This window comes from Anomalospiza imberbis, chromosome 15 (genome assembly GCF_031753505.1).
Source record: "Anomalospiza imberbis isolate Cuckoo-Finch-1a 21T00152 chromosome 15, ASM3175350v1, whole genome shotgun sequence".
NCBI classification, from domain to species: Eukaryota; Metazoa; Chordata; class Aves; order Passeriformes; family Viduidae; genus Anomalospiza; species Anomalospiza imberbis.
This window is the reverse complement of record NC_089695.1, coordinates 2,509,370-2,536,112: the sequence shown is the minus strand read 5'-3', so window position 1 is coordinate 2,536,112 and position 26,743 is coordinate 2,509,370. Positions and strand designations below refer to the sequence as shown.

Here is a 26,743-nt window from a genome sequence, read left to right as displayed (position 1 = left end):
CCGGCGCCGGCCACAGCGGCAGCGGCACCGCCGCCAGCAGCAGCAGCAGCAGCAGCGGCGGGGAGAGGCGGTGCACGGATCTCTGTGCCTTTCAGCAGTCTCTGTTCTCGCCGGCGAGAGCGGCTGGAAGGGAGGCAGGGCAGCGGCGGGAGGCAGGAGCGCGGCGAGCGCAGGCGGCGGAGAATGGCGGTGAGGCGGCGGCAGAGGCGCGGGCCGGGCGGCGGGCGAGCGCTGCTGGCCGCGGTGCTGCTGTGCGTGTGGTGCCGGGCGGCGGCCGAGCGGGTCCGCTACGCCATCCCCGAGGAGCTGGGCAGAGGCTCGCTCGTGGGGCCGCTGGCGCGGGACCTGGGGCTCAGCGCGGACGAGCTGCCCGTGCGCAAGCTGCAGGTGGCGTCTGCCGGCAAGAAGCAGCTGAAATACTTCACGGTGAATGAGGAGAACGGGAACCTGTACGTGAACGAGAGGCTGGACCGGGAGCAGATGTGCGGCGCGTCGCCGACCTGCTCCGTCAGCTTTGAGGCGCTGGTGCACAACCCGCTGAACGTTTTCCAAGTCGAGGTGTCCGTTGAGGACGTGAATGACAATTCCCCGACATTCAGCAGGGCTGCCCTGGAGCTCGAGATTAGTGAATGGACAATTCCTGGTACTCATTTTCCTTTGGAAATGGCACGAGATCCAGACGTAGGAAGCAACTCACTGCTGACATATCAACTCACGAGCGACCCGTCCTTCTCACTGTCCGTGAAAGAAAAGCCGGGTGGAAAGAAGCAGCCGGAATTAGTACTGGAGAGAGCTTTAGACCGGGAGAAGCTCAGTTCCTTGGAGCTGGTGCTGACAGCAGTGGACGGCGGGGAACCTGCGAGGTCTGGGACTGTCCTGGTTCGCATCAACGTGACAGACGCCAATGACAACCCGCCGGTGTTCAGCAAAGGTGTCTACGAGGCGCGAGTGGCAGAGAATTTGCCAGCGGGGTCGTTGGTGCTGCGGGTCCGAGCCACGGATGCGGACGTGGGCTCCAATGGGCGAGTGTCCTACTCCTTCAGCAACGTCCCAGACGATGTGCTGTCATTGTTTGCTATCGAGAGCGAGAGTGGAGAGATCAGAACTGTGGGTGTACTCGATTTTGAGGAAGAAAAAAAATACGTTTTTGGCTTGGAGGTGACCGACGGCGGCGGGCTCACGGATCACTGCGAAGTGCAGATCGATATCACGGACGAGAACGACAACACGCCCGAAATCACGATTCTATCAATGTCCAGCCCAGTGCCTGAGGACGCAGCGGTCGGCACTGTGGTAGCCCTGCTGAACGTGAACGACCTGGACTCAGGAGAGAACGGCCAGGTGTCGTGCGAGCTGTCAGGAGAGGCGCCGCTGTCGATCGTGGCGTCCTCGGGCGGCTCGTACAAGGTGGTGACGGCGGGCGCGCTGGACCGAGAGCAGGCGTCCGAGCACCGCGTGACGGTGGTGGCCCGGGACCGGGGCAGGCCGGCGCTGCGGAGCAGCGCGGAGCTGGTGCTGGAGGTGTCGGACGTGAACGACAACGCGCCGGTGTTCGAGGAGGCGGCGTACAGCGCGTACGTGGCGGAGAACAACGCGGCGGGCGCGCTGGTGCTGCGCGTGCAGGCGCGGGACGCGGACGCGGGCGCCAACGGGCGCGTGAGCTACTGGCTGGCGGGCGGCAGCGCGGGCGCGGCGGGCGCGGCGCCGCTGGTGTCGGTGGAGGCGCGGAGCGGCGCGCTGTACGCGCAGCGCTCCTTGGACTACGAGCAGTGCCGCGAGTTCACGGTGGCGGTGCGGGCGCAGGACGGCGGCTCGCCGGCGCGCAGCTCCACGGCCACGGTGCGCGTCTTCGTGCTGGACCGCAACGACAACGCGCCCCGGGTGCTGTGGCCGCCGGCGGCGGGAAAGGCGGCGGCGGGAGAGGCTGCGGGAGGGGCGCCGCCTCCTTTCGAGGTGGTGCCGCGTTCGGCCGAGGCCGGGTACCTGGTGGCCAAGGTGGTGGCGGTGGACGCGGACGCGGGGCGCAACGCGTGGCTGTCGTACGAGCTGGTGCAGGCGTCGGAGCCGGCGCTGTTCCGCGTGGGGCTGCACAGCGGCGAGGTGCGCACGGCGCGCGCCGTGTCCGAGCGGGACGCGGCCAAGCAGCGTGTGGTGGCCGTGGTGAAGGACCACGGGCAGCCGGCGCTGTCGGCCACGGCCACGCTGCACGTGGTGCTGGCCGAGAGCTTGCAGGAGGCGCTGCCGGAGCTGAGCGAGCGGGCGGCGGGCGCCGAGGCGGCGGCGGCGGCGGCGGCCGAGCTGCAGTTCTACCTGGTGCTGGCGCTGGCGCTGCTGTCGGCGCTCTTGGTGCTGAGCGTGGCGCTGGCCGTGCTGGCGCGGCTGCGGCGGGCCGGGCCGCCCGCCGTGCTGCGCTGCCTGGGCGCGCAGCGCTTCTCGGTGGCCGGCGCCGCCTTCCCGGCCGACTTCTGCGAGGGCACCTTGCCCTACTCCTACAACCTGTGCGTGGCGGCGCCGGCCCGCGCCGTGCCCGAGGCCGCTTGGCCGCCGCCGCCGGTGCCCATCCTGTCTGCGGAGGAGCTTCTGGGCGGGGATTGCTGCGAGAAGCCGAGCTCGAGCAGCAGCGCCCTGACGGGAGAGCTGCCAGCTGATGCCGACACATCGCAGGTCTGTAAACCTGCATACTTTTCTTGTTCTCCTTGTTCTTTTTTTGGGCCATGGTTCTATTTTCTTTTTTTTTTTTTTTTTTTTTTTTTTTGTTTATTTGTTTGTTTTCCGCCTGGTGTTGTTCGAGTAATTTGTTTGTCCTGGAAGGAGTGAAATACTGTGTCCTCATTCCACTCTCAGCAAGCAGCCGTGGCATTTGGTTATGTGGTGGTAGTCCGTGAGAGGTATTGACTAGAGGTCTCGTTTTGAGTCACGAACGCGGTAAATTAGTGATCTTCCATTATAGAAACTATTATAGGTACTTCGGTTTTGAATTTTTTCCCTCGAATTCCCTCTTCCCTATACTCTTGTACTTGGACCTGTTTTATAGGTGAACAAATGTTGACGAATGCTTTTGTGCTGCTGGAAGTTGTTTGATAATCCTTATCAAAGTTCTACGGTGTGTCATGTTTTGCTGGAAAGCTGATTCAGAAATGGTAGCACTCGGCTATTTTCTTCCAGGCATTGTTTCTCTAAAGCAAAATCGTTGGTATTGCTGTTTCCCAAATAAATACTACAGGTTGCTCCTCCCTAGACAATGGTCTTCTGTTCCGCCATGTGTGTTCTGATATGTTTCAGAAGGCTGCCACGTAGATGGCAACGTTAATGAATGGAGAGATTTTATCCAGACATGAATTTTCGTATTTTTCATACAGCTTCTCATTTTAATATTGAACACTAATTCTTATTCTATATCATCAGATACGAGGACTTTGATAGAATAGGGAAAATGGACTTGGTGCTTGGTGCTGGATTTTTTTTTTTTTTCGTTAAATTTACTTGTTCTCTTCGGGACAGAGAAGTTATTGGTCTTTCCTCCATCCTGAAGGAGGAAAATGTAGGCCGTGTTTTAAGATAAAGTGTCTGCAATAATTGTAGCCCAGAGAGACCGGTTAATTATCCCAGGCATTCTTTCTAATCTTCGGTTGTTTGGCGGGTTTGTTTTTTGTCTGGATTCTCTGAAACCAGAAGATTGGGATAAAAACGGAGTACTTAAAGCAATACGTGTTAATTGCTTAATGCAAATATGTGTTAATGAGCCTGATAGCTGTGGATCTCCGAGTGAGGGTCTGAATATCAAGTTTCCTACTTCAGTGCCCTTTTCTTTGTTCTATTCAATAAAGATTGCTAGAAAATTTGTGATGGAGATTGTAGTTTTGGAGTAGTAAAATAAGATTCATAAGACTATGCGCGTCGTATTATGGGAATCTTTTTCACTTGAGATATATCCACGTTAGTAAGCGAATTTTCCCGAGCGGTAGAAAAAGAAGAACCACAGGGAAACTCTATATTTCTTCCGGTGATGATCAGTTAAGGGTCGGGGAGAAAAGCCGAAGCAGGGTCGAAGCCTCCGTGGCGAATGCCCCATCCCCGCGAGCAGCCCGTGGGAAAGGCAGAACCACAGCGCTCGGCAGCGCTCGGTGCCTGCAGTGCCGGGAGGAGGCTGCGAGCGCCGCTGTTGACCGAGAGGAGCGAGAGGGAGCTCGGAGCGCTGCAGCCCCGCCCGCCGCGGATCGGCTCGGTCACTCGCTCCGTATTAAGCTCGGCAGCCGAGCGGTCTGCGATCATTCCGGCAGCGCGGGAACCGACCTGCAGCGAAGCGGAGACAACGGCTCCGCTTTTAGACAAGGGCCTGAGAACGTGAGGGTCATCGGTGATCGGCGGTGGGGAGCTGCCGGCGGTGGAGATGTGCGCGGCGGGGAGGCGCTGGGGCCGGCGGCAGCGAGCTCTGCTCTGGGCCGTGCTGCTGGTGGCGTGGGAGGCGGCGTGGGGGCAGCTGCGCTACTCCGTGCCCGAGGAGATGCCCAAGGGCTCGTTCGTGGGCGACGTGGCCAAGGACCTGGGGCTGCAGCTGCCGGAGATCCGCGACCGCGGTGTACACATTACAGAAAGAGGCAGGACTCTGTACTTTTCTCTACACGGGAAGACGGGACACTTAGTGACGGCAGAGAGGATCGACAGAGAGCAGCTGTGCGAGGATGTGCAGATATGCGTGCTGCGCTGTGAGCTGGTAGTAGAGGGAGAAATGAAATTTTATGGAATCGAAGTGGAAATTACGGACATTAACGACAATGCTCCGAGCTTTCGAGAGGCAGAAACAGAGCTGAAAATGATCGAAACGACAACCCCGAGTGCACGGTTTCCCCTTGCCAGGGCTCACGATCCGGACTCGGGCCGGAATTCCCTGCAGAGCTACGAGCTGAGCGGCGACGAGCACTTCTCGCTGGCCGTGCGGACGGGCCCCGGCGGCGATCAGCGTCCCGAGCTGGTGCTGGCGAAGGCGCTGGACCGGGAGGAGGCGGCGTTTCACGAGCTGGTGCTGAGGGCGATGGACGGCGGCGATCCGGCCCGGACGGGCACGGCTCGGATCCGCGTGACGGTGCTGGACGCGAACGACAACGCGCCCGTGTTCAGCCAGGCGGAGTACACGGTGCGTGTGCCCGAGGACGTGCCCGTGGGCTCTGTCCTCGTCACTGTCACGGCCACGGACGCTGACGAAGGTCTCAACGGGCAAGTAAAATATTCTTATCAAATGGTTTCTGAGAAAGCGTTAAACATATTCCGTCTGGACGATGAAACGGGAGCAATCACGTTGATGAATAATTTAGACTTCGAAGAAGGTACCTCCTACGAACTGGAGATACAGGTTCGAGACGGCGGGGACCTTTCCGACATAGCGAAAGTAGTAATCACTGTGACAGACATCAACGACAATGCACCCGAGATTTTTCTACGGTCGGCCCTGAGTGAGATATCTGAGGATGCCCCGCCCGGAACCGTGGTAGCACTTTTGTACGTGCAGGACCGTGACTCGGGGTCGAATGGCGAGGTGCGCTGCTCGCTGGACAAGGACATGCCGTTCCGGCTTCAAAGCTCGCAGGGCAATTATTATAGCGTGGTGACAGCGAGCGAGCTGGACCGGGAGCAGGTGTCGGAGTACAACGTGACGGTGCGAGCGGCCGACGGCGGGTCGCCGCCGCTGCAGAGCAGCGCGGTGCTGGCGCTGCGGGTGCTGGACGTGAACGACAACGCGCCGGTGTTCGCGGAGGAGCGCTACAGCGCGCGGCTGGCGGAGAACAACGCGGCGGGCGCGCTGGTGCTGACGGTGCGCGCCACGGACGCGGACTGGGGGCAGAACGCGCGCGTGCGCTACCGGCTGGCGGAGGGGCGGGTGCGGGGCGCGCCGCTGTCGTCGTACGTGTCGGTGCAGGCGGAGACGGGCGCGCTGTACGCGCTGCGCTCCTTCGACTACGAGCAGCTGCGCGAGCTGCAGCTGTGGGTGCGTGCGGAGGACGGCGGCGCGCCGGCGCTGAGCAGCAACGTGTCGGTGCGGCTGCTGATCGTGGACGAGAACGACAACGCGCCGCAGGTGCTGTACCCGCCGGCGGCGGCGGCGGCGGCGGGCTCGGGCGCCGCGTGGTCGGGCGTGGAGCTGGCGCCGCGCTGGGCGGAGGCCGGCGCGCTGGTGGCCAAGGTGGTGGCGGTGGACGCGGACGCGGGGCAGAACGCGTGGCTGTCGTACGAGCTGGCCAAGGCCACGGAGCCGGGGCTGTTCCGCGTGGGGCTGCACAGCGGCGAGGTGCGCACGGCGCGCTCGCCGCTGGCCCGCGACGCGGCGCGCCAGAGCCTGGTGGTGCTGGTGAAGGACCACGGGCGGCCGGCGCTGTCGGCCACGGCCACGCTGAGCGTGGTGCTGGCCGAGAGCGTGGCCGAGCTGCTGGCCGAGCTGGGCAGCGCGGCCGACGGGGCGGCGGCGCCGGGCGAGCCGGCCGCCAGCCTGACGCGCTGGCTGGTGCTGGCCGTGGCCGCCGTGTCGTGCCTCTTCGTGGCCTTCCTGCTGCTGCTGCTGGCGCTGCGCCTGCGCCGCTGGCGCCGCCAGCAGCTGCTGCCGGCGGACAGCGGCGCCCTGCGCGGCGTGCCCGTGTCGCACTTCGTGGGCATCGACGGCGTGCGCGCCTTCCTGCAGTCCTACTCGCACGAGGTGTCGCTCACGGCCGACTCGCGCAAGAGCCAGCTGCGCTTCTCGGGCGGCAGCTGCTGCGACACCCTCCCGGCCCGGCCGCCGCCCGACGAGCCCGCGCCGCTGCTCGGCGACGAGGATCTTGCCGGCGCTCGTCCTGTGGATCCCGCCCCTCCCTCGGTGAGTTATTTATTCCGGAAGGCAAAATTCCTTTCAGTGACGTTTTGGTCAGTCATGCTGCGGGGTGATGGACGTATAAGCCGTTGTTGGAGGACATAGAAGTGATGCCGCTGCCTGGTGCGGGTTTTTTCTGTGTCTTTAATTTTTTGTCTGCTGCCAGGTCCTTTCTCGTTTTTTTCCCTTACGAATATAATATAGTTTTCCTCACTGCCTTAGCTCTTCCGAATGGATTCCTTGTGTTGTTAGTTAGGGGAATGTCACATTATTATCAGAATCCAATGTCTTCCCGACAGCACATGTGCTTGAGTGCTGTGAAATATTCCTGAATGTGATGCTGACATTGTTTCTATTCCTCTTAGCCTTTAGTTTTTCTCACGGTAAGCCAGTGACCGAGAATTGTCTTTGCATTCATCTATGTTCTGGTCTTTGTGCACGCTCTGGAAGAATGTATATGGTTGAGTACAAAGAGCCATTGGAGGAATCAGTAGAGAAATTTTGCTGATGCCATGTCTTTAAATTTTTTTTTTTGGCAAGTACTGGGTGTGCCTTAGCTTGAAAAATTCTGTTATGGCAGGAGCTGTGCCAGGGGAGAGGGAAAGAGTGTCATTATATGGGTGGCAAGGTGAGGAGAGGGGAGAATGACCCTATTCAGATTTCACCATTTTAGTTTGTCCTAGAGGACTTCTCATTTGTGCCTTCCAGAAGTTAGACATTTCTTCACAATTCTCTAATGACCAAAGAGATGTGTCCTCCACCTTCATGACAGAGATGTAAAGATAGCCGTGTGAAGTCCATGGTGTGATGGTGCTTGTTGAAGAGAGTGGTCTAGGCCAGAAGGTGACTTCTGTCTTCTCGAAGAGGCTTGACTAGAAGAATTTATTCCAGCTGTACTGGGAGCCCTGGGTGGTCCTTCCTGTGTGTTTGCAGGTTGATGCGATGTTTGTAGCTGATAGCTTAATTGTGCAATTGTGGCAATTGCCATAATGTGAGCTTCGGGAAGAGGATGCCCTGTATTCAATCCCTGCTAAAGACTGAGATTATGTCTCTACTCCAAGTGCTGAAATGTAGAAGAGTGGGTTCTGCCCTCTTATTTTCTGCATGCTTTGTTATTATGAGCTAAATGATAAAATGAGTCTGAAGCTGTCTTATTTTTTGATATCGCACTGCTCAGAATGTGGCTGCTCAAGCAGTGGTTCATCATTCTGCTTCCCTGTAGTGTGACATTTCCTGGCAGTGGCAGTTATTGAGCATCAGCACACAGGGGTGTCAAGGTTTGAGAGTAACCTATCTTCCAAGTTGCACAATATGCTGAAGTAGGATAATGGTGTCTCTGAGCTGCTGCTCTGATGGCTGGGTTTTAATCAGATATGCACATTGCTTAGTGTGTTCAGTACATTTTAAATTTCTTTGAAGCATCATGATGAGCAAAGATATATCTTTGAATGCATGTTATGATCCTCGTTCTCAGTAAAGAGAAGTTGTGTGTGCCTCTTTTCTCTCCTGGTGTCTCATGAAAATAGAGCAACTCCCAACATTTGCTCTGCTGTGATTAGAAATACCTGAAATATGTAAAGATGGTGTACAAGTTCAGTTTGTCTTAGTTGTTAAATGAGGCTGACAGTAATGCTTGCGTGCATTTTCCCTTTTTTATTGTCTGTAGAAATTACACTGGGAAACAGTGGTGGTGGTCTTTGGTGTGAGCCCCTGAGTGAATGTTCTGTTGACTTTTAACCAACTGCATACCCTGCTTGAGTACCTGCTACTGAAATATTGAGGTATCGAAGCTTGCTGAGGGAGGCACTGCCCAACTAGTGAATGTACATGGCCTGATCCTGGTGCACATTACAGATATCTTTTTCTGTGCATCTGGGAATTTTATTACATGTTCTTGCAACTTCTGAGGGTCAGAGGATCCTATGCAAGTAAAGAAGGGCTGGAGATAAGGGTCCTGGGAGCTGTGTGTGAAGGTCTCTTGAAAGACACAAGAAATATGGATTGCTCTTTTCCCTGAGCAGTGCCCAGCTGTGGAATCATGCAATGTGAGTTTCATCATCCCCAAATGTTTAGCTGGATGACATCTTATTCCACCTGTAGGGGGAACCCTGGGAGGTTGTCCCTGTGAGTTTGCATCTTTTCATCAATCTTACCTAACAGCTTAAATATGTAACAGATACATAATGGAAGTTTGGGGAAGATCAAACATTTCACTTGATACCTAATAAGTACCTGAATTATGTAGCTACTCTGGGTGCCATTATCTAGAACTGTATGGGATGTTCCCTTCCATGAAGCATGTGTTAATTTGTTATCTTGCTTGATCTAATGAGCCAAAGGTGGGCCTTTTTCTCTGAGAGTGTCTGGAAGATCACATCTGTTAGAATTGTCTGTCTGACCTGTTCATGCCTTCCATGGTTTTAGATCTAAAGAAAAAGACTTTCATAGATGTCTTTCTGCAAAACATCACTTAAAGAAATACTCTTTCTTGTCAAATCTTCATGGTGAGAAGCCAGTGGAAGATCAGTGTGAGACTGGCCTCAGAGCAGGCAAGGAGGGGATTGCCTGCTCCACTAGACTCAGGGTGCTTCCACAGCAATCCTAGTGCCAAGGCCTGTTGGACTTACAGAATTGCCCCTTTTCCTGTATCCCAAAAAGATACAGACTTGCATGAATTTGTCTGCAGACATAGCCACGGAGATGCAAACATGATTCAGAGACTCTGTGTTTAGGAGCTGTCAGTTTTCCAGCTGTATGTCCTTGTAAGACGGTGATGTAAAATCTTGTCTTGGTTGTACTGAGCTTTCCCCAGCCTTGACCAAGCTTCAGATGTAATTAATGGATCTTGCTCATATGAAGTATCTGCTGATGTTTTGTTAGCATTTAAACAGTTTGTGGAGAATGTAGGGCATGGGGTGGTAGTTTTGTTAGGAAATTCTAGTTTGGGGGCTTGAAGATTTCACATTCCTTGAAATGAAAGAGAGCAGAGACGTTGCTATGTGTTGATCTGCGTGCTGTGATCCTTATTCTCCATGAGGAGAAGTTGTGTGGGAAACATGTCCTTTGATGGTGCCTGTTTGCCAAGTGGTCTCTGTTGGGTGATGCGTGAGCACGCTGAAGCTTTCTGTCTGCACAGAAATCGGGTAGGTAAAAGTTTGCTGTGGTATAGTTTGACTATCTCCAAGGTTGGTATAAACATTGAATTTCCCCTATTTTTGTGCCCATAGTTATGATCCTGTGCACTTTTCTTGTTTTCCAAAGAGCTGACTTAGAGAAGCAGGCCTGTGTAAAGTACCTGTGAACCTCCTGTGTACTTCTTGCAAGGTAGATGATGTTTCTTGTGTACCTGCTACAGTTGACAAAGTCTGAAATATTAAGCCCTGATTCTTAACTTCTGTGCCTTTCCTGTTCCTTCCTTGTTTCTTTATGTTCTACAAGTAGGCCTTGATTTGGCTGATAGTCCCTGGAAGTAGAGATGTGTTCAGGTGATCAGAGGGTGGGAGTTGTTCTCATCCATGTTCACCCATGAAGGTGTTCAGCTGCCAGCAGAAAGACCTTGATACACTCCTATTTTCCTAGAATGTTCCAGAATTATGTGTTCTTTTGCTTGTGGCTGACATGCAGCCAAATGTTGGGTCATGCCTGTAGTGCAACTAAAAGTTGTGAAGGCAGAGCAAGGAAGGTGAGAGACTCGCTTGGAACAAGGAACATGGATGGAACAATGTGTTTCTGGATGGGAAGTGTTTTGGTTTCATGCCTGGTGCCAAGGCCTGTGCCATTTACGTTCTGATCCCAATTTCCCTGCTTTGAAAGGCAATGGTTGTCATCTGACAGTGAGGTATTAGAATGTGTGTAGCTAGAACATTGATGTCTGAGTCGAATGGCTTGTGATTCTTCTCCTTTATCCATCTCTGTGTCCCTGGAACATTATGATACACGGTTTCCTCACAGCTGCAATTACACTTCCTTTTAGGCCTTTGTTTGCTGGCAGGTCGTGGTTCACGTTCCCATTTCTGGAGATAAGGCATGTTGCTTTAGAAGATGCAAGTCTTGTTTTGCAGCAACAACTCACTTTAATCACCTAAACCAGGACTTTTGGTGAGAAGGAAATGAAGAAAAAGCTAAAAAAGAGTCTCTCATCTTTTCTCATAGTATACAAACAAGGCCCTTTATAAAGTGTTAACATTTTGACAATTTTGTTTGTAGGGAAGTTAACAGGCCGCATCATGTAAAAAAACCTCATGAGAGCTGATGATGACTTCATAAAATGAAACTAGATGTGTACCAGGAGATTTGTTTTGCTTCTGCTGAAGAAATGACTCTTGCCTTGCTTTTTTGTTTTGAGCGTGACCTCAGGGTATCTGATCTCACATGAAAGGTCCCATCTGGTCCTGTTGTCCAAGTGCAGGTGGAGTTCAAAGAGTTGTAGACAATATCTCACTGCCCAGCTGGAAACTACCAATGTGTGGGGTCTTCAAGGGCCTGTACTTGGATCACAATATTCCGGGTCTTTATCAGTGACACAGCTAATTGGATTGAGAGTGCCCTCTACGGGTTTGCAGCTGACACCAAGCTCAGTGGTGCCACGGATCCAGTAGAAGGATGGGATGTCATCCCCAGGGACCTGGACAGTCTGGAGGAGTGCACTCATGTCAACCTCACCAAGTTCAACAAGGTCAAGTGCAACATCATGCACCTGGGTCAGGGCAATCCCCTTTCAGTCCAGACTTGGGGGATTGAGAGCTGCCCTGTGGAGAAGGAGTTGGGGTCCTGGGGGGTGACAAATGGGATATGAGCTGGCAGTGAGTTCTTGCAGGCCAGGAAGTCAATCACATTCTGGGCTGCATAACAAATAGTGTGGCCAGCAGGACAAGGGAGGGGCAGCTGACAGAATGAGAGGACACAGTCTTCAGCTGTGCCAAGGGGAATATAGGCTGGATATTAGGAAAAAGTTTTTTATGGAAAGAGTGATGAAGTACTGAACCTGTCTGCCCAGGGAGGTGGTAGAAGAGTCACCATCCCTGGAAGTGTTTAAAACAAGACTGGATGTGGCTCTCGGTACCATGGTTTAGTTGAGGTTTTGCGGCATGGGTTGGACTCAGTGATCTTGGAGGTCTCTCCAAGCTGGTGATTCTATGATTTTCTGTCTTCACTGTGTTTTTGTGAGACCTGATGTTAGAGTATATCCAGAGAAAGACAACAAAAATTGTGAAAGGGATGGAACGTCTCTGCTATGTAGATGGGCAGAGAGAAGACCTTCAGGCAGAACTGAGAAGGTGCTGTGAAGAAATTACTGTGATGTCTACTAAATCAAATGAGTAAATGAAAGATAGAGAGCGTCTGGACTCTTACTGTCCAAGGGATTGACAGTCTGGGGCCTATGTTGTGAGCTCCTGTGTGAGGCCTCCTGTGTATTAGTTACAGTCCAGTTTGCTGTGTCTTGTGTATACTGCAAATGACCCAATCTGCAATGTGAGGCCATGACTGATACTCTTCTGGTGTTTTCCCGTTCTTGGCTGGGTTGGTTAATATTTTTACTATGTTTGGTATGGTTTGGGTTGTCTGTTTGTTTGCTTGTATTTTTGTCAAGGAGTAAAGTTGATCCTCATTGTTCCTGTCAGTCCTGGAAACTCCAAAACATAATTGTCCTGTATGGAAAGTATCTCTCATCCATCCCTTGAGGCTGTACATGTATTCATAGAATCCTAGAAACACAGATCCAGAGAATGATTTGTGTTGCTAAGGACCATAAAGTTCCTCTCGTTCACCTTCCTCTGCTGTGTCCAGGGATATCTTCCACCAGGGCAGGTTGCTCAGAGCCCCACCCAGCCTGACCTTGAATATTTCATTCAAGAAATACAACTTCATAAATGGATGTTTCCCCAGGGTGTTGTTTTTCTCTTTGGCCAACATGGAATCAAAATGTTGGTATGTGTGGATGGTGAAACTAAAGGCTGTAAATGCAGAGTGAGGAGGGTGAGAGCTCAGTTCTGTGCCAGGAAAATCAATGACTCAGTGTGGGTTTGGCAGAGAAATGGTTTGGTTTCATGCTTGGTGCCAAAGGCAGTGCCCTTGCTGTTCTGCTCCTGGTTTCTCTGTGATGAAGGACAATGACAGTCCTCCGACACTAACACTTTCCACAGTAACTGTTCATGTAGAACCTTAATTCTTGGCTAGAACTGCTAATGAATCCTGTGTGGAACCTCCGTTATCCATCTGCATCTCTATGCCACAATGGGAAACAGAGTTTCCTCAGAGTTGTAATTGCACTTTGATTCAGGCCTTTGTTTCCAGGAAGGCTGCAGCTCCTTGTCACAATTCTGGTCAGTACTTTTAAATATGAAACGGTGACTGATGTTTTCAGCACATCCTTACTTCAGCCACTTAAGACTGAACGGTGTGTGGGGAATAGGAAGCAGAAGCAAGAAGGGAATCTGTTGTAATTTGCCAGAAGATTTACCTTGAGAAAGAGGCCGATGAGAAGCTGTTGAAAATGATGGTTTCATAACTGTGCAGGATGAGCCGGCCATGCAGTAAAAAAGTTGCTGAGCTGAAAACTAATGCTTCAAATGAACCCTGCTGTCCTGCTGTTCTGAGTGAATCTTTAGGGCCAAACTTGCAGTTTGGGACCTGAGTGACTTCCAGGCGCCTTCTGGGGTGAATTTTAAGGCCTGCAATGAAGGCCTAGAAGACTTCACTGTGAGCATCTCTGACTACTTGTTCTCTTCTAATGCTTCCTTGCATTTTCTGATCCATGATTTGGGTTTTTCTGTGGGGTTTTTTTGTTTCATTTTGTTCTTCCTTGATTTACTCGGTATGTGGGTATATTTTGATTTATCAACAAGCTATCTTTTATGAGCCACATATGGTGTGTTAGTGTCCCTTGCTCTTGTTCCAGTTGGAGTGGAAGGCAGGAGATAGGAGAGAGACTTTGTGTTCTGTTCCTGTTGGGAGAAATAGATGTAAATATGACTTTAGTGGATGTTGCATGTCTGTGGAACAGAGCATGTGATAAGGATGAGGAGGAGATTCCCTTGAAGCCAATGGTTTGATGAGCCATTCTTTGTTGGATGACTGCTGTTCTTTTAGTGTGGTTGTTTATCATTTGTGTGCTCTAGAATCCTTCAGTTCCTTATCATAATGGTGGTGAGCAGACAATGGTACCTCCCTTCTGGGTGTGGCTGTAGTGCATTATCAACTCATGCTAGATGTGAGCAGTGAGGAGATGGGCACAAGCAAAACCTTCCAGTGGCATGGCGTGGAGGAGAGAGCAGACAGGGGAGCTCTGTGTGTGAGGCTAGAGAAGAGCTCAGGCATTCCCTTGCTTGTCACATGTCATAGGTGACACCAGCCTGTGCCTGATGGAGTCCAGTGTGATTTGAGTGGCTTCTGTGGAACAAGGGAGACCTACAAAATGTTATTTCATCTGTACGTTTCCATATGTTTCTACTCTTGCAGTGTTTGTTGTCATGAGCTCAACCTCAGCGTGTCTGACCTTAGGTGGAAGGTCTCCTCTGTCCCCAGTGCCCGAGTGCAGCTGCAGTTCCCACACACCCCTGTGATGTTTACAGCTGCACAGAGGAAGGGTTTCATAAGCCCTCCTGCTGTGCTCACCCAGGAACACTTTGTCTGTGTTGTAAAATGCAGAAGCATCTCGGTTGCAGTTGTCAAAGTGAAGAGCGGCCACCCAGCCCAGCCAAGACTGCCATGAGCAGACCAGGGGCCAGTGGGAGAACTTGTGCCATGTCCCCCAGGCCATCACCCAGAGGAGCATGCTGGGCAATCATCTGGAGGCTGTTACATGGCTGAGGAAGAGGCTGGAGAGTCACCTGCAAAGAGTTACAGACAGTGGCTGAATGTGCAGGTGGAAAGCAGTGACTTGTGCTGTCCCTGAAGGGCCCTGGCTGGGCCCAGTTCTGTTCAGTGCCTTCATGGACAATGGCACTGAGTGCACCTTCAGCCCATGTGCAGCTGACACCAATTGGAGTTGATTCAGGGGAGGGCAGAGCTGCCAGTGAGGCTGAGGCTGGAGAAGTGGCCCCTTGCAACCATCCTGAAGTGGAACAAAGTGCAAGGTCCTGCAGCTGGGGTGGGGCAGTCCCCAGTTTCAACAGAGGGTCAGGGATAGGGAAGAGCTTTGCAGAGAAGTGCTTTGGGTCATTGGTGGGTGATGAGATGGGACATGAGCTGCCAATGGGCACCTGCTGCTCAAATTGTGTCCTGCACTGCATGACAAGCACTCAGCCCAGCAGGTGAAGGGAGGTCCTTCTCCCCTCTCAACTCTTTTTGTGAGAGCATAGACTGCATGCAGATCTTGGGTCAATATCCCAAATGGACATGTTAGAGTCCCCAGATGGATCATGGAAGTGGTCTGAGGGTTGGAATATTTCTGGTATGCAGAAGGACTGAAGGAGTTTGGGTCTTCAAGTATGGAGATGTGATAGCTCTGTGTAGACTTTTAAAAGTTTGTTTTTGCTGTTTCAGTTTATGAGGAAGCTCATAGGAAATATGGACAGAGCTCTTTTTACCTGGGCTTGTTGTCGTAGAACAGCAGACAAATTTTTTTTAACTAAAAAAAGGGAGGTTTTGTTTAGGAGAAAGCTTTTCAGTGTGGGTTGTGTGAAAATGGAAGATATTGCCCAGAGAAGTTTTGGATATGCCTCCGACGTTGAAGTCTAGCAGTGTTCCTGCTCAGGGCAGAGGTGTGGATTAAATCACCGTTAATAAAATTTAAGTTGGAAACTGAGAAGATTGTTTGGCTCCATGAAGGACTGAGTATTGCTTTGCATTTCCCATTGTCAGGTGCTCAGATATGGATGAATGAAACAACTCAGATGAATCAACTTTGATGGGTCAGAAACAAGAGTAAAGGTCATTCTGCTCTCTTGGCATGGGGGTTGCTTATATTACTTTAAGCTGAACTGTATTTAAAATGATTTTAACCCAGGTAAAGAAAACACAATTCAAGACAAGTGAGAAAAAGCTCTTGAAGTTTTCCCTATATTATATTTTCTTGCTGGTGTTAATGGCCCATGATTTTTTTAAGAGCAGCTGAATTCCATTCTTTACTGCCCTGCCATGAATATTTGCTTCTCACTTCTGAATGTGACTCAAAAGAATGCTGTTAAAGCATCCGACATCGCATCTCAGTTAGAAACGCCTTGGAGTGGAATTAAGCAAGAGGTTCTGCGCTGGCTGTTTGCAATCGGGGAGAGCCCCCGGGGCCGGTGCAGGCCCCGAGCCCCGCCCAAAGCCGGGCCCCCTTGAGCGCGGCCATCCGGCGGCTGCAGCGGCGCGGCGGCGCCTCCGGGTGCCGCTGTTGGCCGCCGCCGAGCGGCGCTGGAGCCGCAGCCGCCGCCGCCGCAGCGTCCTGGCCCCGCAGGCTGCTCGCTCGCCCGGCGCCGGCCACAGCGGCAGCGGCACCGCCGCCAGCAGCAGCAGCAGCAGCAGCAGCAGCGGCGGCGGGGAGAGGCGGTGCACGGATCTCTGTGCCTTTCAGCAGTCTCTGTTCTCGCCGGCGAGAGCGGCTGGAAGGGAGGCAGGGCAGCGGCGGGAGGCAGGAGCGCGGCGAGCGCAGGCGGCGGAGAATGGCGGTGAGGCGGCGGCAGAGGCGCGGGCCGGGCGGCGGGCGAGCGCTGCTGGCCGCGGTGCTGCTGTGCGTGTGGTGCCGGGCGGCGGCCGAGCGGGTCCGCTACGCCATCCCCGAGGAGCTGGGCAGAGGCTCGCTCGTGGGGCCGCTGGCGCGGGACCTGGGGCTCAGCGCGGACGAGCTGCCCGTGCGCAAGCTGCAGGTGGCGTCTGCCGGCAAGAAGCAGCTGAAATACTTCACGGTGAATGAGGAGAACGGGAACCTGTACGTGAACGAGAGGCTGGACCGGGAGCAGATGTGCGGCGAGTCGGCGACCTGCTCTGTCAGCTTCGAGGCGCTGGTGCACAACCCGCTGAACGTTTTCCGCGTCGAGGTTACCATCGAGGATGTGAACGACAACTCCCCGGCCTTCAGCAACGCTGCCCTTGAACTTGATATAGGGGAATGGACTCTCCCCGGTGCTCGTTTTCCCCTGGAGATGGCCCAAGATGCTGACTCGGGAAGCAATTCATTGCTGACTTACCAGCTCACCAGCAACCCGTCTTTCTCTCTCGTCATGAAAGAGAGCCCTGATGGAAGCAATCAGCCGGAATTAGTGCTGGAGAGAGCGTTGGACAGGGAGAAGCAAAGCTCTTTCGAGCTGGTGCTGACGGCGGTGGATGCCGGGAATCCAGTTAGATCCGGAACTATCAGAATTAGGGTCAATGTTACAGACGCCAACGACAATCCACCTGTATTCGGGCAGGACCGGTACCGTGCGAGATTGCGTGAAGACGCGACCCCGGGGACGAGAGTGTTAAACATCTCTGCCTCTGACGCCGATACCGGCAACAATGCTCGCATCACCTACGGCTTCGGGAAAATGCTTGCCAAGGTACTTCAGAAGTTCATGATCGACGCGGAGAGCGGAATGATCACGCTGAAAGAGGCTTTGGACTTCGAGGACACGAGAGGCTACACATTACTGGTGGAGGCGAGGGACGGTGGAGGTCTGGTGGCACACTGCAAGGTGGTGGTGGAGGTGCTGGACGTGAACGACAACGCACCTGAGATCACAGTCCTGTCGTTGTCGAGCCCCGTGCCTGAGGATACGCCAGCGAGTACCGTGGTGTCCGTGCTGAACATAAATGACCTGGACTCAGGAGAGAACGGCCAGGTGTCGTGCGAGCTGTCGGGAGAGGCGCCGCTGTCGATCGTGGCGTCCTCGGGCGGCTCGTACAAGGTGGTGACGGCGGGCGCGCTGGACCGAGAGCAGGCGTCCGAGCACCGCGTGACGGTGGTGGCCCGGGACCGGGGCAGGCCGGCGCTGCGGAGCAGCGCGGAGCTGGTGCTGGAGGTGTCGGACGTGAACGACAACGCGCCGGTGTTCGAGGAGGCGGCGTACAGCGCGTACGTGGCGGAGAACAACGCGGCGGGCGCGCTGGTGCTGCGCGTGCAGGCGCGGGACGCGGACGCGGGCGCCAACGGGCGCGTGAGCTACTGGCTGGCGGGCGGCAGCGCGGGCGCGGCGGGCGCGGCGCCGCTGGTGTCGGTGGAGGCGCGGAGCGGCGCGCTGTACGCGCAGCGCTCCTTGGACTACGAGCAGTGCCGCGAGTTCACGGTGGCGGTGCGGGCGCAGGACGGCGGCTCGCCGGCGCGCAGCTCCACGGCCACGGTGCGCGTCTTCGTGCTGGACCGCAACGACAACGCGCCCCGGGTGCTGTGGCCGGCGGCGGCGGCGGCGGCGGCGGCGGGAGAGGCTGCGGGAGGGGCGCCGCCTCCTTTCGAGGTGGTGCCGCGTTCGGCCGAGGCCGGGTACCTGGTGGCCAAGGTGGTGGCGGTGGACGCGGACGCGGGGCGCAACGCGTGGCTGTCGTACGAGCTGGTGCAGGCGTCGGAGCCGGCGCTGTTCCGCGTGGGGCTGCACAGCGGCGAGGTGCGCACGGCGCGCGCCGTGTCCGAGCGGGACGCGGCCAAGCAGCGTGTGGTGGCCGTGGTGAAGGACCACGGGCAGCCGGCGCTGTCGGCCACGGCCACGCTGCACGTGGTGCTGGCCGAGAGCTTGCAGGAGGCGCTGCCGGAGCTGAGCGAGCGGGCGGCGGGCGCCGAGGCGGCGGCGGCGGCGGCGGCCGAGCTGCAGTTCTACCTGGTGCTGGCGCTGGCGCTGCTGTCGGCGCTCTTGGTGCTGAGCGTGGCGCTGGCCGTGCTGGCGCGGCTGCGGCGGGCCGGGTCGCCCGCCGTGCTGCGCTGCCTGGGCGCGCAGCGCTTCTCGGTGGCCGGCGCCGCCTTCCCGGCCGACTTCTGCGAGGGCACCTTGCCCTACTCCTACAACCTGTGCGTGGCGGCGCCGGCCCGCGCCGTGCCCGAGGCCGCTTGGCCGCCGCCGCCGGTGCCCATCCTGTCTGCGGAGGAGCTTCTGGGCGGGGATTCCTGCCAGAAGCCGAGCCCGAGCAGTGACCTCGTCGTGGGAGAGCTGCCAGCCGATCCGGATGCACCGCAGGTCTGTAAAGCCTGATATTCTTCCTTTTTTTAAAGTTTCCGAATCGTCGTCATTTTTTCCCCCTGGTATTCTCTGCGTGGTGTTAGTGGGGATTCGTCATCTGTGTCTCCACGTAGCGGCGGAAGTTTTTCATTTTTTCGCGGTAGCGGCCTCAGCTGACAGACTTTGACTATAGCTCTCCTTTCGGCTAGTAGCAGCGCTTCTCATTTTCCCCATGTTTCCCGGAGTCGTGTTGATGTGAGTTGCAGTCTTGTCTCCGTGGTGGACTGGATTAAGGAACGGGCTCTCCCTCGTTCATGCAGAGCAGGAAGCACTTGGCTCTTTCTTTGTCACAGGTTCAGCTTCAGCCTCTAGGTTTTGTCTTCAGCACTTGAGCTCTCTAAATTAGAATGTGTTAGCAAGATTGAAAGTAGATTCGTACTCTTTGGAAGGAGAACAGCTGATTCTGCATGATGGAGTCGAGGAAAATAAAAATAAAGCACTGACATCTGGTGCTGGAGCTTTTTCCTTCCTGACTGATTTGTTCAGAAAGGGTGCGTTTGGAACTCGTGTATAGCTTTACACAAACCCGTTCATTAAGTCATGTTTTGAGCTCTCTAAATTAGAGCTTGCTATTAGATTTAGAAAGGAAACGATTCTGGAGAGTTTCATTCTCCATCCCGAGTGAAAAAAGAGATTGTCGCTCGTTTTGGGGCGGGGGGTAATGCAGTATGGGACTTCGATGTCTTCGTTTATACGTGCTCGCTGGCTCTGTTTTGTTGTTCAAGATCTTTATTTCGTACACTGGTGAGAGAGCTGAAAGATTTCTGTTTCATAGGTTTTTATTTTTCTATTCTCTTTTCACGAAAATCTTGGGCGTTTTAGTAGAACTCGCACATATCGAGTAGGGCAAATTTTTTCAATTCGTCTACTAAGATAGACATCTGAGATACGAAGGGATCAGACATCAGGGGGATTGGCCAGAGGCGGGTTTAGGCCCTTGAATCAAGCCCATTTGCACACTGGTGGTCAGCACTGTTTCGAGAGCACAGTTTTGTTCTACCATTCTGTAATTCTTTTCGTGAAAACATATCGTACCAACGTCATTAAGAAATACTTAGATGAATAGTTTACTAACGAACTGCAGTGCTTTACACATTGATTTCAGAAAAAAGGAATCCTAGCATTACTTTATTAAAGGTAAATCTGTATAAACTAAAGAAACACTAGGTTTAACTTAGGAAGAGATGTCAAATATTTGACGTCCTGAAAGGTTCCTTTGAGAGTTTTAGCTGCATCTTTATTTGTAGCCGTAGTTCAATCCTGTAACAATTTGCTCCCTGACTTCAAGAAGCATGCAATTGCTCCCGCCCTGCTTGTGTTAATGAAAGCTCTGTATTTTCGGGATATGGCATCTTCCCTTTTTCCTGCTGAAAGCCTGTTGTTGAAGATGCTTTTGAACACAAAGGATAAGAGTAACAATAAGCTGCTGGGTAAAAGACTAAAACTGTGTTTTAATTTACCTCTAATGACATTAGTAATTGATTCGTTTCCCGTGCGGTTAAAAAAACACGCCCACGGAATGCCTCTGCCTTCCTCCCGATGCTGATCCCCTGGAGGATGAAAGCAGAGGTCGGCTGGAGAAATGCGGAGGCAGGAGATCCGCGCTGGACGAAAAGTGACATCTCCGTGGCGACTGTCCCCTGTGTGTAGCAAGGCAGGACCGCAGCGCTCGGCAGCGCTCGGTGCCTGCAGTGCCGGGAGGAGGCTGCGGGCGCCGCTGTTGACCGAGAGGAGCGAGCGGGAGCTCGGAGCGCTGCAGCCCCGCCCGCTGCGGATCGGCTCGCTCGGCTGCTCGCTCCCTGTCCGAACCCGCAGTCCGCGATCATCGCCGCGGTGCTGGTCCATTCTGCAGCCAGTCGGAGCGACAGGCAGCTGTGCACGGTGCAGAAGCTGAGAGCATTGAGTGGCAGCGGGATTGGCTCGGCGGTGTTGCGGTGCCGGCGGTGCCGCGGCCGAGATGTGCGCGGCGGGGAGGCGCTGGGGCCGGCGGCAGCGAGCTCTGCTCTGGGCCGTGCTGCTGGCGGCGTGGGAGGCGGCGTGGGGGCAGCTGCGCTACTCCGTGCCCGAGGAGATGCCCAAGGGCTCGTTCGTGGGCGACGTGGCCAAGGACCTGGGGCTGCAGCTGCCGGAGATCAGGGACCGCGGCGTCCACATCTTGGATAAAGGTAGGACGCAGTATTTTGCTCTGCACGTGAAGACGGGACACTTAGTGACAGCAGAGAGGATCGACAGAGAGCAGCTGTGCGAGAATGTGCAGCAATGCGTGCTGCGCTGTGAGCTGATAGTGGAGGGACAGATGCAGGTTTACGGAGTGGAAGTGGAAATCACGGACATTAACGACAACGCGCCCAGCTTTCGAGAGGCAGAGACAGAGCTGAAAATGATCGAAACGACAGCCCTGGAGTCGCATTTTCCCCTGCCAGACGCTCATGATCTGGACTCGGGCCGGAATTCCCTGCAGAGCTACGAGCTGAGCGGCGATGAGCACTTCTCGCTGGCCGTGCAGGCGGGCCCCGGCGGCGATCAGCGTCCCGAGCTGGTGCTGGCGAAGGCGCTGGACCGGGAGGAGGCGGCGTTTCACGAGCTGGTGCTGAGGGCGATGGACGGCGGCGATCCGGCACGGACGGGCACGGCTCGGATCCGCGTGACGGTGCTGGACGCAAACGACAACGCGCCCGTGTTCAGCCAGGCGGAGTACACGGTGCGTGTGCCCGAGGACGTGCCCGTGGGCTCTGTCCTCGTCACTGTCACGGCCACGGACGCCGACGACGGGTCGAATGGACACGTGAAATACTTGTTCAAGAAAATCACAGAAAAAGCCTCGCAGATTTTCCAGCTGGACACTGACAAGGGAACCATCACTCTGTTGCGGGGACTGGACTTCGAAGAAGGCAACTCGTACAAACTGGAGGTGCAGGCGCATGATGATTGGGGCTTTTTTGACTCGACGAATGTTGTCATTACCGTGACAGATGTAAACGACAACGGCCCCATACTCACAGTTTCGTCGAGGCTAAATGAGATCTCTGAGGACGCCTCGCCGGGGACGGTGGTCGCCCTGATCCATGTGCAGGACCGGGACTCGGGGGCCAACGGCGAGGTGCGCTGCTCGCTCGACAAGAACATCCCGTTCAGGCTGGAAAAATCCTATCAGGATTACTACCGTGTGGTGACAGCGAGAGAGCTGGACCGGGAGCAGGTGTCGGAGTACAACGTGACGGTGCGAGCGGCCGACGGCGGGTCGCCGCCGCTGCAGAGCAGCGCGGTGCTGGCGCTGCGGGTGCTGGACGTGAACGACAACGCGCCGGTGTTCGCGGAGGAGCGCTACAGCGCGCGGCTGGCGGAGAACAACGCGGCGGGCGCGCTGGTGCTGACGGTGCGCGCCACGGACGCGGACTGGGGGCAGAACGCGCGCGTGCGCTACCGGCTGGCGGAGGGGCGGGTGCGGGGCGCGCCGCTGTCGTCGTACGTGTCGGTGCAGGCGGAGACGGGCGCGCTGTACGCGCTGCGCTCCTTCGACTACGAGCAGCTGCGCGAGCTGCAGCTGTGGGTGCGTGCGGAGGACGGCGGCGCGCCGGCGCTGAGCAGCAACGTGTCGGTGCGGCTGCTGATCGTGGACGAGAACGACAACGCGCCGCAGGTGCTGTACCCGCCGGCGGTGGCGGCGGCGGCGGCGGCGGGCTCGGGCGCCGCGTGGTCGGGCGTGGAGCTGGCGCCGCGCTGGGCGGAGGCCGGCGCGCTGGTGGCCAAGGTGGTGGCGGTGGACGCGGACGCGGGGCAGAACGCGTGGCTGTCGTACGAGCTGGCCAAGGCCACGGAGCCGGGGCTGTTCCGCGTGGGGCTGCACAGCGGCGAGGTGCGCACGGCGCGCTCGCCGCTGGCCCGCGACGCGGCGCGCCAGAGCCTGGTGGTGCTGGTGAAGGACCACGGGCGGCCGGCGCTGTCGGCCACGGCCACGCTGAGCGTGGTGCTGGCCGAGAGCGTGGCCGAGCTGCTGGCCGAGCTGGGCAGCGCGGCCGACGGGGCGGCGGCGCCGGGCGAGCCGGCCGCCAGCCTGACGCGCTGGCTGGTGCTGGCCGTGGCCGCCGTGTCGTGCCTCTTCGTGGCCTTCCTGCTGCTGCTGCTGGCGCTGCGCCTGCGCCGCTGGCGCCGCCAGCAGCTGCTGCCGGCGGACAGCGGCGCCCTGCGCGGCGTGCCCGTGTCGCACTTCGTGGGCATCGACGGCGTGCGCGCCTTCCTGCAGTCCTACTCGCACGAGGTGTCGCTCACGGCCGACTCGCGCAAGAGCCAGCTGCGCTTCTCGGGCGGCAGCTGCTGCGACACCCTCCCGGCCCGGCCGCCGCCCGACGAGCCCGCGCCGCTGCTCGGCGACGAGGATCTTGCCAGCGCCCTCCCCGCGGATCCCGCCCTTCCCTCGGTGAGTTTCTCTGTCCAGGTTTTCTCCGCGACTCTTTCTCCTGATGCTCCCCTGCCCTTTCCCCGCCGTGTTCTCTATCTTGCATAGTAGATTTTGCTTTAAAGCACAGTAAAGTTTCCTTCAGTGACGTTCTTAATACTGCAACACGTTGCTGTCGTTATGTGAACATGGGGTCGGTCCTCAGCCTTCCAGTAGGTGAAGAAGGAAAGCGGGAGAAGGCTGCTGCTGGCAGTCTGTTGTTTAGGTTGGAGGTTTGGGTGTTGACCATGTTCAAGGTGTTGTTCCCCTATATCATCTGTGCTCTGTAGAATCTGTGTCCCTGCTAACATTATCGCGTCTGGAGGGATGGATCACGTTAAGAAATACAGCTTTAGAGCAGTCTGATGTGTCTTCCCAAGAGCACGTGTGCTTGACTAGGTTGAACGTGTCTTGAACAAAATGCTGATGGCTTTGCGTGGAACCTCTCTGCACATTGTTCTCCGCCTTTGTCGCTCTCCAGGATACATATTGGAGGTCAGCAGGAAGTGTTTGTGTCATCCGTGCTTTGATCTTTGTCCTCAGCAAAGGATTGGACCGGGCCACAAGTGATTCTTGATGATGTGTGTTTGCTTGTTACGAAGATGAAGGATCCTCTTGAATTTGTGATTATTCGAGATGCCTGACTGGGGGCTGCATGTGGGTGGGGGAGGAAATGCAGGAGGCAATGGCAGAACTGCTTTGTTTTTTTCTTATTTTTCAAGATAGAGCTATATCAGATGGAGCTGGATGAGCCTTGTCTATAAAATATTTGGCATGGCAAGAGAATTGCCTGGATGGGAAGGGAGAAATTCAAGGTGCAGTGGGAGATACAAGGTGGGCATAATTGCCCTTGAGCTGACATTCACTGATTCAGTGTCTCTTGGAAGACTGCTCGGCTTTTCCTTTGGGACCTTTGAAGTCTCCTCACAGAACTTCAGTCAGCAGGCAAATGCATCTTCCACAGCACAGCGATGTACAGAGAGCTGTGTGGAATTGGTGGTGGGAAGAAAATGGTCTGGGGAACTGGGCCTCCGCTGTCACATGTTTCAAAGATATGTGGGTGAAAGGACACCATGGATGGTGTGAAGGGTTGGAAATCTGAGTGCTGTGAGCCGTGCATGGATGTCTGTGAAAGACTGAAGGAAATGTTTTCCTCCATTCCCTGTCCAGTCTATTCTATCTCTAGGATGAAGCAATGTGGGGTTCTTCTTCCCAAAGTGATTGTCTAGGAGATATGTATTCCAGCTGCATGGAGAACCCTGGGAGCTTCTTGCTATACTATTTGCATGTCATGATAATTGTGTCACTTCAATGCTTAATTTGGTACTTGTGACAGACGCCGTATGGGAAGTGCAAGCTGTGTATTCAGGGCCCACAATGTCATTAAGAATTTACTCTGTGTCATATAACCCAGGAGAGTGTTGTGAGCTCTTCAGTTCTGCAGGTGTAAATTTTCTGTCTCACTCTTCTGGTGATCTGAAGATGGTTCTATCATGTTTATAGATGAAAGGAGAGAGATTTCCATAGACATGTTTCTTGGAAATGTCTCTGCAATAACTGCTTTTTCTTGTCCCATGGCTGGGGTGAGAAGTCAAATATTATCAGTAATAAGGAGATACTGCCTGAGCAACTTTCCTCTTGGTGGAGTCTCCCTGAATTCTGCCGATCTGTGCCAACCATGGGAGCTGTGAAGGGTTAGGAGGGAGTGTCGGGGGTGTGGTGTGTGGGGAGGTCCTGGTGGAGACCTGGCATGTGTTTTGTTGCTCCCCAGGGCTATTGCTGGCCTTCTGAAATGAGTCAGGAGGAGCCTTATGATGTTCAGTTGTGTGGTTTGGACTGAAATGGCCTAGTTTGGGTTCCATATTCCTTTGCATCAAGAGTGGTAGTTTCACATCTTGTGAGGAGTCCCTGTGCTGAAGAATGGTGATGTTGCCTTTGAGGGGATACTTGGGTGTGTGGGTCTTTGACAGAGCTGGTAATAATTTGTGGCCTATAGAACATTTTCCACTTGTTCAAATAATAGGGAGGAGCCCAATAATCTTAGTTGTGATGCCTGGGATATGGAAGCTCTGAACACAGCTTCTCTTCTAATGATGTCTGTATGCAAAATTTTCTTCCATGTTTTGTTTGGACAGAGGGAAGAAGCCTGTCTGTCCAGGGACAGGGCTGGTGCTGGAGTTCACTGTGATCTAGTTCAAAATGAATGAATTGTGTCCAGTTCTGTTTGTCCTAGGAGTCAGCTGAGGCCCAGAGTTGTGGTTCCAAGCTTTTCCTGTCTCTTACTGTCCAAGGGATTGACAGTCTGGGGCCTATGTTGTGAGCTCCTGTGTGAGGCCTCCTGTGTATTAGTTACAGTCCAGTTTGCTGTGTCTTGTGTATACTGCAAATGACCCAGTCTGCAATGTGAGGCCATGACTGATACTCTTCTGGTGTTTTCCCGTTCTTGGCTGGGTTGGTTAAGATTTTTACTATGTTTGGTATGGTTTGGGTTGTCTGTTTGTTTGCTTGTATTTTTGTCAAGGAGTAAAGTTGATCCTCATTGTTCCTGTCAATCCTGGAAACTCCAAAACATAATTGTCCTGTATGGAAAGTATCTCTCATCCATCCCTTGAGGCTGTGCATGTATTCATAGAATCCTAGAAACACAGATCCAGAGAATGGTTTGTGTTGCTAAGGACCATAAAGTTCCTCTCGTTCACCTTCCTCTGCTGTGTCCAGGGATATCTTCCACCAGGGCAGGTTGCTCAGAGCCCCACCCAGCCTGACCTTGAATATTTCATTCAAGAAATGCAACTTCATAAATGGATGTTTCCCCAAGGTGTTGTTTTTCTCTTTGGCCAAGATGGAATCAAAATGTTGGTATGTGTGGATGGTGAAACTAAAGGCTGTGAATGCAGAGTGAGGAGGGTGAGAGCTCAGTTCTGTGCCAGGAAAATCAATGACTCAGTGTGGGTTTGGCAGAGAAATGGTTTGGTTTCATGCTTGGTGCCAAAGGCAGTGCCCTTGCTGTTCTGCTCCTGGTTTCTCTGTGATGAAGGACAATGACAGTCCTCCGACACTAACACTTTCCTAGTAACTGTTCATGTAGAACCTTAATTCTTGGCTAGAACTGCTAATGAATCCTGTGTGGAACCTCCGTTATCCATCTGCATCTCTATGTCACAATGGGAAACAGAGTTTCCTCAGAGTTGTAATTGCACTTTGATTCAGGCCTTTGTTTCCAGGAAGGCTGCAGCTCCTTGTCACAATTCTGGTCAGTACTTTTAAATATGAAACGGTGACTGATGTTTTCAGCACATCCTTACTTCAGGCACTTAAGACTGAACGGTGTGTGGGGAATAGGAAGCAGGAGCAAGAAGG

General features: G+C 54.5%; 4 protein-coding genes across 9 annotated transcripts in view; all 4 read left to right on the top strand.

Moving 5' to 3' along the window:
- The window catches only part of LOC137482874 (protocadherin gamma-A4-like), a 160,641-nt gene that overhangs the window by 41,355 nt on the left and 92,543 nt on the right, over positions 1-26,743 (top strand). The window contains exon 1 of one of the 6 annotated variants that reach the window (XM_068205477.1): positions 82-2,664. The exons of 4 other annotated variants lie outside the window; for them this stretch is intronic. In XM_068205477.1, coding sequence (XP_068061578.1) covers positions 184-2,664 — 2,481 coding nt within the window. In that variant the 5' untranslated portion in view covers positions 82-183. Of the gene's footprint in view, positions 1-81; positions 2,665-26,743 lie in introns of those variants that run through there. One more of the 6 variants, XM_068205474.1, reaches the window with a different exon arrangement.
- Positions 4,388-15,384, top strand: LOC137483315 (protocadherin gamma-A12-like). Its single transcript, XM_068206303.1, has 4 exons — positions 4,388-6,844; positions 9,975-9,981; positions 11,401-11,538; positions 15,323-15,384. Exons 1-4 carry the CDS (start codon positions 4,391-4,393, stop codon positions 15,382-15,384), a joined length of 2,661 nt encoding a protein of 886 aa, XP_068062404.1. The 5' UTR covers positions 4,388-4,390.
- On the top strand, positions 16,290-18,921 carry LOC137483314 (protocadherin gamma-B5-like). Its single transcript, XM_068206302.1, has one exon. The coding sequence runs from the start codon at positions 16,426-16,428 to the stop codon at positions 18,919-18,921; it is 2,496 nt and encodes an 831-aa protein (XP_068062403.1). The 5' UTR covers positions 16,290-16,425.
- LOC137482804 (protocadherin gamma-A5-like) lies at positions 20,773-23,461 on the top strand. Its single transcript, XM_068205394.1, has one exon. The coding sequence runs from the start codon at positions 20,906-20,908 to the stop codon at positions 23,450-23,452; it is 2,547 nt and encodes an 848-aa protein (XP_068061495.1). The 5' UTR covers positions 20,773-20,905; the 3' UTR covers positions 23,453-23,461.